Source organism: Acomys minous (genome assembly GCF_964271855.1).
Source record: "Acomys minous genome assembly, chromosome: 5".
In the NCBI taxonomy this organism is placed as follows: domain Eukaryota; kingdom Metazoa; phylum Chordata; class Mammalia; order Rodentia; family Muridae; genus Acomys; species Acomys minous.
The window spans coordinates 64,459,793-64,473,411 of record NC_140494.1 but is presented as its reverse complement, the minus strand read 5'-3'; the positions used below and the strand labels follow the sequence as shown (position 1 = coordinate 64,473,411).

Sequence of the window (13,619 nt, the reverse complement as noted above, 5' to 3'; positions counted from 1 at the left end):
ATGAGCTCTGCATGCTTCCCTGCCAGTGCTGTTTTTCTTCTTCTTCTTCTTTTTTAAATGAAGAGGCTTTATTTTTTAAAAAATATTTATTTATTTATTATGTGTGCAGTGCTCTGCCTCATGTACCCCTGCAGTCCAACAGAGGGCACCAGAGCTCATTACAGATGGTTGTGAGCCACCATGTGGTTGCTGGGAATTGAACTCAGAACCTTCGGAAGAGCAGTCAGCGCTCTTAACCTCTGAGCCATCTCTCCAGCCCTGTTTTTCTTCTTTTAATGTACAAGTTATGCCTTTTTTTTTTCAAGTTATGCTTTTTAAATGACTTAACATTTGTGGAAATTGCTTTAGAAAAAAGTCACCTTGTACACTTTGTGGCCTATGAAAAGCCCCACCATTTAACTTCTATACTGGCCATTTTCTTGAGGACATTTGACAGAGTCTGAAAACATGTTTGACTGTTATTTCTGGGAGCGAGCACTACTGGCATCTAGTAGGTGGAGTCCAGAGACTCTGCCAAACACCCTGTAACAACTAGAACAGCCTCTGCCAAGGTCATCCTGCTTTTGAGGGCTCTGCCACTCCTGGAGAATGGCTGGCCTGCACATGGAAGGACAGACAGCTCTGCCCGGAATGTCTATTTGGCTCTCTGCTTAGGTCCATCCTCTATCCCTGTAGCCTCTGCACTTCCTGTGTGTTCGTCAGATTTCTCCCCTGTCCTATATGTATCTATTCACAGCCCGTCTTCCTATCTTCCAGCTTCTTACATTCTTTCTGCCCCCTCTTCCACAGTGTTTCCAGAGCCTTAGAACGGATGTTAGAAATGGCTTGTTTAGGGACCAGCAGTCAGCTGCCACTAATTCTTAGCACCTTGTTTAACTATGCGTCTCTGTATATACTGCCATTCGTCAGAGAGAACCTTAGAGTAGCATTTGTTGGGTTCTTCCTGTTGTGTTGGTGGGTGCTTGGAGGGGCCCCGAATGCAGCAGCACAACTGAAGCAGGAAGGTGGGTCTCTTACCTGGTGCAGGCTGTCATGTGGGAGGGATGTCTGGACAGGGTTTTGGATTAGAGGCGAGGTTATTATATATTTATTTTGATTTATTGTTATAGCTGCTGATCAAATCTGGATGTTGCATTAGAACATTATGGATTTAACATAGTATATGTTTAGATATTGGTTTTTCATTTAGATATTCTATGTTTAAAAATTATGTTACCTAAAAGGATATATATATATATATATATATATATATATATATATATATATATATATGATATATCATATCTTATAATCTGGCAATTCTCTTCTGTTTTTTGGTGTATTGTCAAAAGAAATAAAATTTGCAAACCAAAGAGACATCTGTCTATACCGTTTGTTACAGTACTGTTCACCACAGCCAATAAAATGGATACAGGCTGAGTATTTATCAGCTAATCAATGGGTAAATAAAACACAGAGTAGAATACTATTAAATGGTTAAGAAATGGTATTCTGTCATTTGAGACAACTTGGACAATGCTAAGCAAAATAGAGTCAAGCACAGAAAGACAAGTCCACATATTAGTCATGTGTGGAACAACAAAAACATCAGTGTCATGGAAGGTGAGAGTAGAATGGTGGTTACCAGAACCTGCAGAAGGCGGGGTCGAGGGAAGGCTAACTGGTGAGCAGTAAGCTATGCTTAGATGGTGGGAGTTCTGGTGTGCTACTGCACAGTAGGGTGTGTCTCAAAAAGCTAAAAGGGGGTCTCATGTGTTCATCCTTGAGAAAGGATGGCTTTAAAGGTCAGCTTTAGAGGAAATGTAGAAATGTTTCTCCTGATTTGAAAACTCACAGTATATACAAACCCATAACCATGTACGATTTAAAGTATTTTTAATTTTGAGGTTAAAATATAACTGCATCACTTTCCCCCTTTTTTTCCTTCACCCAAACTTTTCTATGTCCTTCACTTTGTTCTCTTTAATTGGGGTGTGTGTGTGTGTGTATTCCTAAGTATGTAAATGGAACCTGCTTAGTTCCAATCATACTGCACACGTGTATATTTTCAGGACTGACCTTTGGATTGGATAGGCATGCTTACGGCAATATGAGTGAATAAAAGTCAGGGTGGTGAAATGGCCCATGGGTAGAGGTGCTTAGGTACAGGCCTGACCTGGGTTCAATCCTTGGATCCCACAGTGTGGCACAAGAGAAATGAGTCCAGAGAACTGTACTCCGACCTCACACACATATAAAAATGTGGGTAGGTAGGCACTTCAAAAGAATATAACCCTGCCTTAGAAGACACATGCATACATTAGAAATGAATTGTATAAATAAATGAAGATTTGGGTAGTTAACTTTGCTTCAGAGGAGAGTAAGAGTAATTAAAGACTGCCTCAGAAGGGGCCTGGGCACTTTCCCATGAGAGTTGTTCTTGGGCTTATAGAGAGCCAGAATGCTCCTCATTCATCTCAGGATCTCCTGCAAAATTCTAATAACTGTGCTAATAATAGTAGGAGTAAACACCTCCCATGTATCCTCAGTGGAGAATGCCTTGGAATTCATTGTGATCTAATATTCAGAAAACAAGGACTTGGTATAGTTACCTCTCTTTCATGTCCTCTACCATTTTCCTCTGTGGCCCTCCACCTCACAGAACTTGCTAGCATCTGATTGTGCTAGATGGAGACGTTCTGTTCGGATGAGGTCCAGCTGTATTCTGCATGTTCTGAAGCACAGGGCTCATGCGCGCTGGCTGGCAGCCTTACTGTATAAGCCAGTAAGTCCTCTGCAGTTCTCTCTGGAGAGAGAGCAGCTCTGCCTCTTTTTCTAAGTGGTTTAGAGGGATCAGTAATAGTGATAATGATGAGAGCTGAAGTTGTGGAGCTGCTGGTGTGCGCCAGGCTCTGAATGAGGACTTCACATGCATTATCTCACTTAGCCTTCTGTGTGCTGTCTAAGAGCCACCCCCAGCCATGCCAGAAAGTAAGCCCCAAAGTGTTTAGTTTTATGGTACTTTGGAAGATGAGAAAATGTTTCCATTATTTAGAATCAAACTCCCCTGGGCAATAAATATTTCAGTATGATATAAATACGCTGACTTTTTCCTCCATACTTGAGCTGAAATGGGAGATATTGATGAAAGAGTTGGCTTTCAGCAGTCCTTGAGAAGCAGGCGGTGTGGCTGTAGTGCACAGCTGGCCATGGCCAGACCTCTTCGGGTCCTGAGGCATCTGAGAGCTTTTTCCAAGTTATGACCGCTCAATGATAGCCTTTCTTCCTCTTCTTAGCTACCTTACTGCACTGCAGCAGAAGATGGAGTGTCTAAGACAGCTGACACACCTTGGTCAGGTAGCATTTAAGCACTTTTCCCATGGAGACCATATGATGCTCTGAATCTCTGGGATAGAGAGAAAGTAGATCATACAAGATGAGCATCTTGGGTCTGACCAAGGCACTGGTTGTGTTAGCTGCTGTGCTAACTGGATAAACATGGAGATTTTATTCATATAGTTATCTTTAACCTCTGAAACAGGGTCCCAGTCTGTAATCCTTGCTAGCCTGGAATTTGCTATGCAGACTTTGGTGATCTCTCTGCCTTGGCTTCCAGAGTACTGGGATTATAGACCACAGCCAGCCAAATGTGAAGCTTATCCCCCAGCTCCAAATTTATGTAACAATGTGTAATTTTTCGGAGTCCCTCCAGGAGAATCTATAGTATTAAATGTGTTCAGAAATGTTCTCTGATTTCATGAAAGTATGAAATTGGACAGATGCTCATAGCTTATAAGAGCTAGAGAATAAAGAAGGATGTATGTACTAGAATGGGAAGAGGGAGGGTCAAGCTTAACGATAATAAAGAATTAGGTAGGTCTTTTCTATGTTGTTCATTTGTTTTTATTTTAGATTTTCTCCCCATAATTATTGAAGTATCGTTGGAGTCTTAGTCAAGATTATTATAACTGTGATGAAATACCATGGCCAAAGTGACTTGGGGAGGAAAGGGTTTGTTTGGCTTGTGCTTCCCGCATCACTGTTTATTATCAAAGGAAGCCAGGACAGGAGCTCAAACAGGCCAGGACCCTAGAAGCAGGAGCTGATGCACAGGTTATAGAGGGGTGCTAGTTACTGGCTTGTTCCCTGTGTCATGCTCAGCCTGCTTTCTGATAGAACCAGGACCACCAGCCCAGGGATGGCCCCACCCACAACAGGCTGGGCCCTCCTGTATTAAGCACTACTTAAGAAAATGGCCACAGGCTGGTCTATAGCTGGGTATCATGGAGGCATCTTCTCAGTTAAGGCCCCCTCCTCTCCTGTGATTCCTTCTTGTGCCAAGTTGACATAGAACATCCAATGTGTTGATTTGATACGTGTATACATAGTGGTGAAATCATCACATAATCAAGTTAATGACCATTCATCACTTTGCAGCCGCCTTTCTAACCCTATTTCAGATGATCAGTATGGTATCTTTGCCTGAAGCCCCTGTGTTGCCAGTTAGTTCCGCGGCATGCTTTAACTGCAAGCTCTCTGTGTCTAAAGCTGCAACACCGAAGGGCATCAAACAGACAGGAAGGGGTGCTTTGCCTATAGAGAATGTCCAAGCAGTCATCCCATAAGCGTTTGGTTGTTATCGCTTTGTGTGGACAAAGCTAAACAATGTCAGTGACAAAACTTCTTCTGAGGGTGGACGGTTGCTGCCTCACGTGCAAGTGCGCTTTGGTTGTATCGTAGAGTCTTTCAGAAGCACAGATAGGACAGACTTCCCATTCTGTCCATTGCCATAATCTCAGAGATCTAATAGTTGTTCCCCACCCCACCCCCCCTTTCTTTTGTGTGTGCATTTAGGAAAGGAAACAGTCACTGTTCTCCCAGGAGCCTCTTTCTTCTCCAGCGATGAATCATTTGCAATGATTAGAGGGTATGTAATAACGTAACCCCTCGTATTCACACAGCGTGGAGTGGCTGAGTCATTGCCCCGATCCTGTGAGCCAGACTCCGAGGCACAGTCCCATTAAAACGACCACGGTTTATTCAGCTGCGGAAAGCTGTGAAATTATTCCCGCTGAGGGTTGGGCAGGGAAATATCTACCACGCTACTTTGAAAAGACCCCCTACCTGGGGTTTGCATCTTTTGTGGCAGCTAGCTTGGAGTAACATTATAAGGCTCACTTTCCAGCTACTGTTTGCCTTTGAAACAAGCCACATTCTCCCTCACTGAAGTCAACAAACTTCACTGTGCACACCGGTGTTTAGTTTGGTTTTGGAGACAATATAGGATGTATATGGTTATTTCTTTGCACTAGCTTAGAGCTGGTCTATTTAGAAATCAATTGTGGGGAGTGGGAGAACAGATGCATCTTGGGGCCTAAGATTATTGTAATTGTTGATGCTTTTGAGCAAAGGGGATATAAAGCTGGTTGAAGTTTGCTTTATATATCTTTCTTCTTTCCCAGGGGACATGTCAACTTAACAATGTTGGGAGCGATGCAGGTTTCTAAATATGGTGACCTGGCTAACTGGATGATACCTGTAAGTGGACATTTTTCCTTCTTCTGAGTTATGTTGGGTTAGAATACTTTCAAAGGATTAAGGAAACCCCTCAAGTTGCTAGGAGAGTGCGATATAATTATCAAAAATGAGCAAACATATTCTCTTCTTGGTGGAATCAATTTTGTTGAGCCTGGTCTTAATCTGTAGTCCAGGCTGAAGTCATAGCATGGTTTTTCAGCCTCCAAAATGCTGAGACCACAGCCCAAATATAATTTAGCACTCCCGAAAAGTGCTCAGTGTTTACTGTGTCTTTGGGACTAATGACCAAAATGTCCCAGAGGCTTTTCCTTAGAAAAACAGAATTGGAAGATTGAAAAACTGGGTCGGTTATAATCTCATGAATATAAGAACCGATAGATATTTATTACCAGCAAGAATTAAACCTAGGAATAACAAGGATCCTCTCTTTCAGAGTTCACTGATTGGAAGTTAGTTCTGTTTTTCTTACAGTGATTACACATCCTTTCTTGATTGGTTGTATGACTCCTTAATCAACTGCATTGTCTTCTGTTAGAGAATTCAAAACCTGTGGTGCTTAAATATGCTTGGAAAAGGCAGCCATTTTTACTTAGAGATGCAAACGAAGGAAGGAGGAAGTCTCAGCATTAGCTTTGGAAAAGATTTACAGGATTTCTTTCCTTTCTTTTGGGCATAAAGAAGCTGTTACTGCGGGATTAGATGAAGGGGAACAACAGAGGACATTATTATAGCAGCAGAGCACACAGTGGCTGCTGGCCCAGGGGTGTGTGTGTGTGTGTGTGTGTGTGTGTGTGTGTGTGTGTGTGTGTGTGTGTGTGTTAAGGATTTCAATGTGTTTATCTGTAGCACTAGCTAATAGGAGCCTTTTTAACTGGCTTCAATTATTACTGTTAATTAAGTAATATTGCTGTTCTATGACAGTTTAATCTGAAATCTCAGCTTTATTTCAAAGAAAATTCTGAACATGTTGGATTTACATCATTGATGGCTATGTTAGAAACTGTGTCACTTTAGCCTTGTTGGTCTACTACTACTTGAAGTAGTAAAGTTTAATAATAATTAAAGTTCTGGTTCTCAAATTTAATGCCGATTGGAATCATCTCAAAGGTTAAAAACTATTGAGGCAGAGCTGGAGAGATAGCACTATGGTTAAGAGCACTTGCTGCTCTTCCAGAGGACCTCAGTGTGGTTCCCAGCACCCAGGTCAGGTACATCAGAAACATGTGTAATTCCAGTTCCAGGGGATCCAGTACCTTCTTCTGGCACAGGAACACATGTGGCATGCATGCACACAGACATGCATATAAATAAAAATAAAAGTAATATTTTAAGAAAGTGAATGATTCCAGCAGGTGACCAAGTTAGGAAGAAAGCACATTAAATAATTAACACTGGAGCTGGAAAGATGGCTCAGAGGTTAAGTTAAGCACTGACTGCTCTTCCAGAGGTCCTGAGTTCAATTACTAACAACCACATGGTGGCTCACAACCATCTATTATGTGATCTGATGCCCTCTTCTGGCATGCAGGTGTATATGCAGGCAGAGAGCATTGTATGCATAATAAATAAATAAGTCTTAAAAAACAATTTTTACTGTTCATTTATCATTAAAATATATATAGAAAGAATTCTTAGAAGAATGTGGGTTATATTGCTACTTGAGTTGTGAGAGGGAGTTATTCTAAGTCAGATGTAGGTACAGTGTGGCAACTTTCGGAGGCTCTGAAGTAATCACAGAGGGTGACCCACGCATCACTCAGTAAGTCACAGTGACAAACAGCAGGTGTGTATTAGTGCAGGGAGTCAGAATGCATTTCTACCTTAAAGTTTTATTAAAAAGGCAATGTGAGGTAGGAGAAGGCACTTAGAAAAGCAAGCCTTGGGTTCGTGTACTGACAATATCAGTACTCTAGGTATGCCACTTAAACTTTTTTGCTTTTAAAGCATTTTTGTTTTGATACAAAAAATGGGAGTTTGAGATTAGTGTGTGGGTCTCCTAACTTGAAAAGGATGCTGGCAGTTCAGATGAGACTTGATAGGCTGGGTTCAGATAGTAGGGGAGAAGGGCTCCCCATCTCTGAGGACTAGGGAAGTGGAGGAGGGTGGGGCCAGGAGGAGACTAGAGAGAGGGCTACAACTGGGATGCTAAGTGAATAAATCAAAAATAAATAAACTAAAACAAAAAACATGGTAACATAAATCCTAGTTGAAATCTGTTGTCATGTTTGGGCAGTATACCTTGACCCATTGCATGCTTTTGTTTTCCTATAAAGTAGGAACGATGTAATGCTTTAAAGGCCTATGTAAAGGAACAATAAAATACAGAATCAGTGTCACAGAGCTCAGCTCACAGTACATGGCAAGTCAAGAAGATGACTCCAGTAGGGAAGTTGGAGTCCTGACAGGGAAGGAATAAGAGTGTTAGCTCCAGGAAGGGGGAGCAGTGAGCCTTCTTGCACAGTGCTCCTGGGTGGGCATGTGCAGCAGGAGCCTCTCTTTGGAGAACTTGGGCATCTGAAAACAGACACGTGGGGTTTGTTTTCACTGTGCTTTAACGTGCAGCGAGACTGGATGTTTTCACTGTAAACTATACATAGCCATTTTAAGGAAAAATTTCCAATGTACTATTTCATATTTTTATATCTTCCTAAGGTTTCTGTGAATGATTATAACACCAGTATGTGTTGCCTTATAATTTTATTCATATAATTTTGGAGTTCACAAGTTCCAAAGGAATGGCCCTGTTGGGATGGAGATGGAGAGCTCTGGGTCATCGTGAAATGACATTTGGTGGAGAAACTAAGTAGAGAAAGGGTTCTTGGATCTGGTCCCACGTTTTTGGTAATGAAAGTTGGCAGCATCATTTGTGTTTGACATTTTTTTCTTTTGAGACTGATAATCACTTTTTGACCTCGTCGCAGGTGATGCACAGTACATATTGTTATCCACTGTGACACATAGTGGTAAAGGCCACAAGATCTACTTCTGAGGTCACTTTGAACCTCAGTTCTACCCCTTACAAACTATACAGTCTGGAGCATGAGCTTTCATTAGGAGTGAGTGATGGGAAAAATAGAAATTTAGAAAGCAGCAGTGCTCTCCATGAGTGAGGCTCTTATGTCCATCTTCTTTAATGCTGAGCCACAAAATATTAAATGTTATCTGCCTAAAACTGAACCCACTCAACCAGACATTGCCACAGGAACCAGTAAAACCTGTTTATCCAAGGTGCGTATTCAATGGCCAAACTTCAAATGCTTTCTTGCTTTTGTTGGCTTTAGACAGGATGCACTCTACCCTCTTTATGTGGTTATAGTAAGCAATCTATTTCTGCTTGTCTCAAGGATTTAGGTTGATTTATAAAGCTTAAATACATTTTTATTAGAAAAAAACCTGACAGTCAAGAGGCTGGAAAGTTGAGCTTTATGATACCATTTTTCATTGACTTTTATATTTTCTCTTAAGCGTAATGATTTTTCATTGGCTGTGTAAGTCTTGAGCCCTCAGCACCAAGGCATTAGCATCGATCATTACTGTGTCAGAATATCATAAACACTGAGACTTTAAGACAAGGAAATGGTGTGGATGCTATTTGCCTCATCCTTTAATATCTTCTTACAATGCAGCATTGCTCTCATGTGCGCAGATTTTTAACAGTTCTGCTCTGAGTATCCAAAAAGGGAAAGTTTCACAGCGGTCGTTTGCTCCTTCCCATTCCCTCATCAGCATGATGGTGGTGAAATCCCAGATGAGCTAAGAAAAACGTGAAAAGCCATGCAGCTCTCAGAATCTGCATTGGGTCTGCTCTGGTGCCTTCCTGGCACCTATTTTTGGAGCACAGCTGGCGTAGATTATTGACTTATGAAGGGATGCAGATGTGGATGATTATCTAGAAGAGCTGGTTGCAGAAAGCACAGAATAGCTGCCTAGAGAGCAGAGCTGTGTAATAATGTGTGGTACTAGAGACAGAGGCCCTCGTAGTACATGCAGAGATGTGTGACATAAACATTCTTAAGGCAGAGGAGAAACAGGCATCTTGGTACTTCTCTTCCCCTTGTGTTTTTCATTCAGTCTTTTTGCATCTGAGAAGCATGGGTCTAAATTATGTTGTATGTATATATGTACTTTCTGTGCTAGTTAGACACTTGATGCTTGTGTAATTAACAAGAGCACACACATCACTGTGTGTGTGTGTGTGTGTGTGTGTGTGTGTGTAGCGGACCAAGGCTGATGATGGGCTTCTTCCTTGATCATACTTTACTTTCTGAGGCATGGGCTCTCACTGCAGCAGAAGCTGCATTCCCACTTGTCTAGTTAGCTAGCATGCCCTGGGTATCCCCTGTCTCTGTCACCCCAGGACTGGGATTACAGACAGGCTGCCACACTCCATGGCCTTAAGTGGATGCTGAGGTTCTGAACACCCGGTCCTTCCTTCTGTATGCGCAGCACTTTATCCACCAAGCCATCCTGCTAGCCCTCTAAGTTATTTATTACAGCTCTTTACTTGGATACTATGCTTGCTTATACAAAAATAATTTCATCTTTGCACGTGTCTGGAAAATATTATGTTAAAAAAATAAAGTTCCTTCCTTAAATTCAATAAAAAGCCTTTCTGGAAGTACTGTTAAGAATTTGATCGAATGCTCTATGTCTCTTTGGTGTTAGAAGGCACACTTCCTAGCATACAGGGGAGTCTGTTCTCTCCCCTCTCCTTTCTTCCGTTTGCCTCTCCCACTCCTTCTCCCTCTCCCTGTTATTTTTACATACAGGAACTGAGTGATGAATGTGGTGTTCGCAGTAATATGTTTGGCTAATGATGCATTGCCATGACTGTAGCAGCCCCTTCTCATTAAATGGCCAACTTAAAAGGAGAAGAACATTAGAAATGATAGACAAGACCTCCCCGGATGCCATTATTAGTAATATGACAACTAATGGTGCTGCCGACTTAGTAAGGAATGAGACCACAGGGCCGATGGCAGTGCGAGCCTGCAGTGGAAAGCTAATGGTTCTTGAATGCTAAATTTTAACTCTCTGAATTTTTACATTTCCACTGAGTGAAGTTGCCGCTTCCCACTTTGTTCTTTTGGTGTGGAGATCATCTTGATCCACACTTTGCATTTTTATACAGTGACATTTATATGTGCAAACATCAAGCTCTTGGATTTCCACACTGCCTCTGAAATATTCCATTCAGATTGTGTTTTAATATAAGGATTGTTTTATAGATCACAATCCTGCTATCCCACCGGCCAGGAAGGTTTTAAGGAATTAATTCTCTAATATTCAGCTACAGAAGGACAGAAAATTAATGTGGAGAAATGAAGGGACTGAACCCATGTTACAAATCTGGTTCTTAGCTACTCAAGTATTATTAATTATTAGTCTTAATGCCTTCACTCTTAGTGTCGTGTTCTGAAAGTCCTTTCCTGTAACAGTGAGTTCAAACTTAGCCCTACTTTCTCTTCTATCAGATTTAGTGTGCCTGAATCTTTTACATTTTAGATTTTTTAGAAAAACTTTAATTGTTTTTTTGGGGGGAGGTTTTCACAACATGCACCCTAGTCCTGCTCACCTCCCTGTCCCTTCATATCTACCCTTCACCATTGCAACCTTTCCTCCAAAATAAAACACATGCACGCACATACACACAAACACGTGCACACACGCACACATGCACATACACACTCGAATGCACACACATGCACACATACACACACATGCACACACACAGGCACACATACACACAAACACGTGCACACACGCACACATGCACATACACACTCAAATGCACACACATGCACACATACACACACGTACATACATATACACTCATATACACACATATACACAACACACACGCACACACAGGCACATACACACATACACTCACATACACATACACAACACACACGCACACACACAGGCACACATACACACACACATACACTCACATACACACAAACATACACAGGCACACATGTACACGCGCGCGCGCACACACACACACACACACACACACACACACTACAGTGTGGCTCAGCAGGGCCCCCAGGAGCTGTGCTGGTCAGCTCACAGCTGCTGTTTAGGATCAGAGAGAGTCATTTAGTTCCTCTGAGCATATGCTATGCTCACATCACATTTTCTTGATGATTTTGTTATACGTGAGTAAGGCAAGGAGAGTGGACAGGGTTGTCAAAACACTTCCCATTTGTGCTCTCTCCAGATCTTTTACAATCCTGCAAAACTGCCAGGTTTTATGTATCGTTCTCTGTTTGTCTCCCTAAATCAATATGGTAGAGATTTTCTGAATACAGAGGTTTTGAGGTTTTATTTATTTATTTATAAACATTGTTATATCCAATAAGCTCAATATTGTTTATATTATTACTTGGTAGTCCTTCTTCCCCCGCCCCCGCCCCCACTTTGGCTTTTGAGACAGGGTTTCTCTGTGTAGCCCTAGCTGTCCCGGAACTCGCTCCATAGACCAGGCTGGCCTTGAACTCACAGAGATGTGCCTGCCTCTACCTCCTGAGAGTTGTGATTAAAGTCGTGTACTACCATGACTGGTACTACAGAGAACTTTTAATGAATAAGAGCATACATATTTAGATTATCCAAATATAGGTGTGTGAGCACCAATTTCCAAATATAGTTTTGGTTGATACACCCAATTCCTAATTTTATTAAGGTTGTACATGCATAGAGCATAAACTTTGGTTCCATCCATCAGTTTTGACATGTTTTAGCTCTCACTGTGTGTCTAGTTTAGTGTAGTGCATTTCTAAATGATCAGAAACTGAAAACTTAGTCCATAAATAAGACAGAAGTAGCTACCTTCAAAAGACATTCATCCTTTTTATTTATTTTTTATTTTATTATTTTTATTTTTGCCAAAACGTGATGAGGAGTGGACTCTGGTGCTGACAGATAGTTCCTGCCGTGAACATAATGGCTGCTGCTGAGTGTTGCTTTAGAGGAGACTTAAGTTTCCTAAGTCATAGCCTCTGGGTTGCTGGGAGATGCTTGGTTTGTTTAGAAGGACCCTGGAAAGTCTTATAATTTGTCCCCTGAGGAATCTAACTTTATTTTTTAGAAATTGTGCAAACTGAAACTGTGTAGGATGTTTCCAGGCTTACTGACTGCCTCATAACTAAATTAATTAACACCAACAGGTTAAAAACAATAAGAAAGAAAAATAATATAATAAGCTCAACATAAAGGGTATTTTAAAATAGGAAGCATCTTCTCTGGGCATTCAGTCACTTCTCTCTGGGAAGTGGAAAAGAGGTTTCATCCCATTCTTTCTTCTCTGACTTGTTGTAGAACTTTATAGGTAACTTAGTTAACTTTCCCATATGTTTTCTTTTTTAATAAAAGAATATTAGTACTCCAAGTACTACTCATTTTTTCGTGATTACAATTATAACATTTCCATCTCTGATATGGAACTACTTTCATAAAATGAAATTTATTGAATGCTGTTCGATATGAACAAGATTAATCATAACCGTAAAAAGACATCAGGATAACAAGAGAGAAACCACTCATTGCTTGTTGTACAACGAAGATCCAGATGCATTCACATATTTTTATTAATACCCACAATAATGTGGTATGTTTTAGAAGATCTTGATAACTATTTGATTAAACAAAAGCTTTTTCAGAAAATTAAGATGTCTAGCATTGAGGAAAGTGATCAAAAGGACAGTTATTTGGACGGCAACATTTATTTTTACAGAAAAAAGAAAAAAGAAAAAAGAAAAACCCATACCCAGAGCAGTTCTCAGAATTATCTGTTTATTTTTCTTTAGGAACTATCCCATACATGCCAGTAGCCACTCTATTCTTAAGTACTGGCTTTTGCCAAGGAATAAAGTCTAACCATTGCCACAGAACAGATCTTATCATAATAGAAACATAGATTGATTTAATTATTACAGATTTTTACTCATTCATCAAGCCAGATTATCTAAAACCATCAGAAGAATTCCCCTAGAAGGGGAAGTTGAGCATCAAATCTCTGTTTTGTTTTCAGTTTGAGGGAATAACAAACAGAGCCACAGGAACATGGAATTTTATTTTTTTTAAGAAATTTTTAA

General features: G+C 40.8%; 1 protein-coding gene across 1 annotated transcript in view; it reads left to right on the top strand.

The window, feature by feature from the left end:
- OXCT1 (3-oxoacid CoA-transferase 1) overlaps positions 1 to 13,619 on the top strand; it is a 115,180-nt gene that overhangs the window by 64,656 nt on the left and 36,905 nt on the right. Inside the window, exons 12-13 of the mRNA XM_084783726.1 lie at positions 4,834 to 4,906; positions 5,442 to 5,517. Coding sequence (XP_084639852.1) covers positions 4,834 to 4,906; positions 5,442 to 5,517 — 149 coding nt within the window. The remainder of the gene's footprint in view (positions 1 to 4,833; positions 4,907 to 5,441; positions 5,518 to 13,619) is intronic.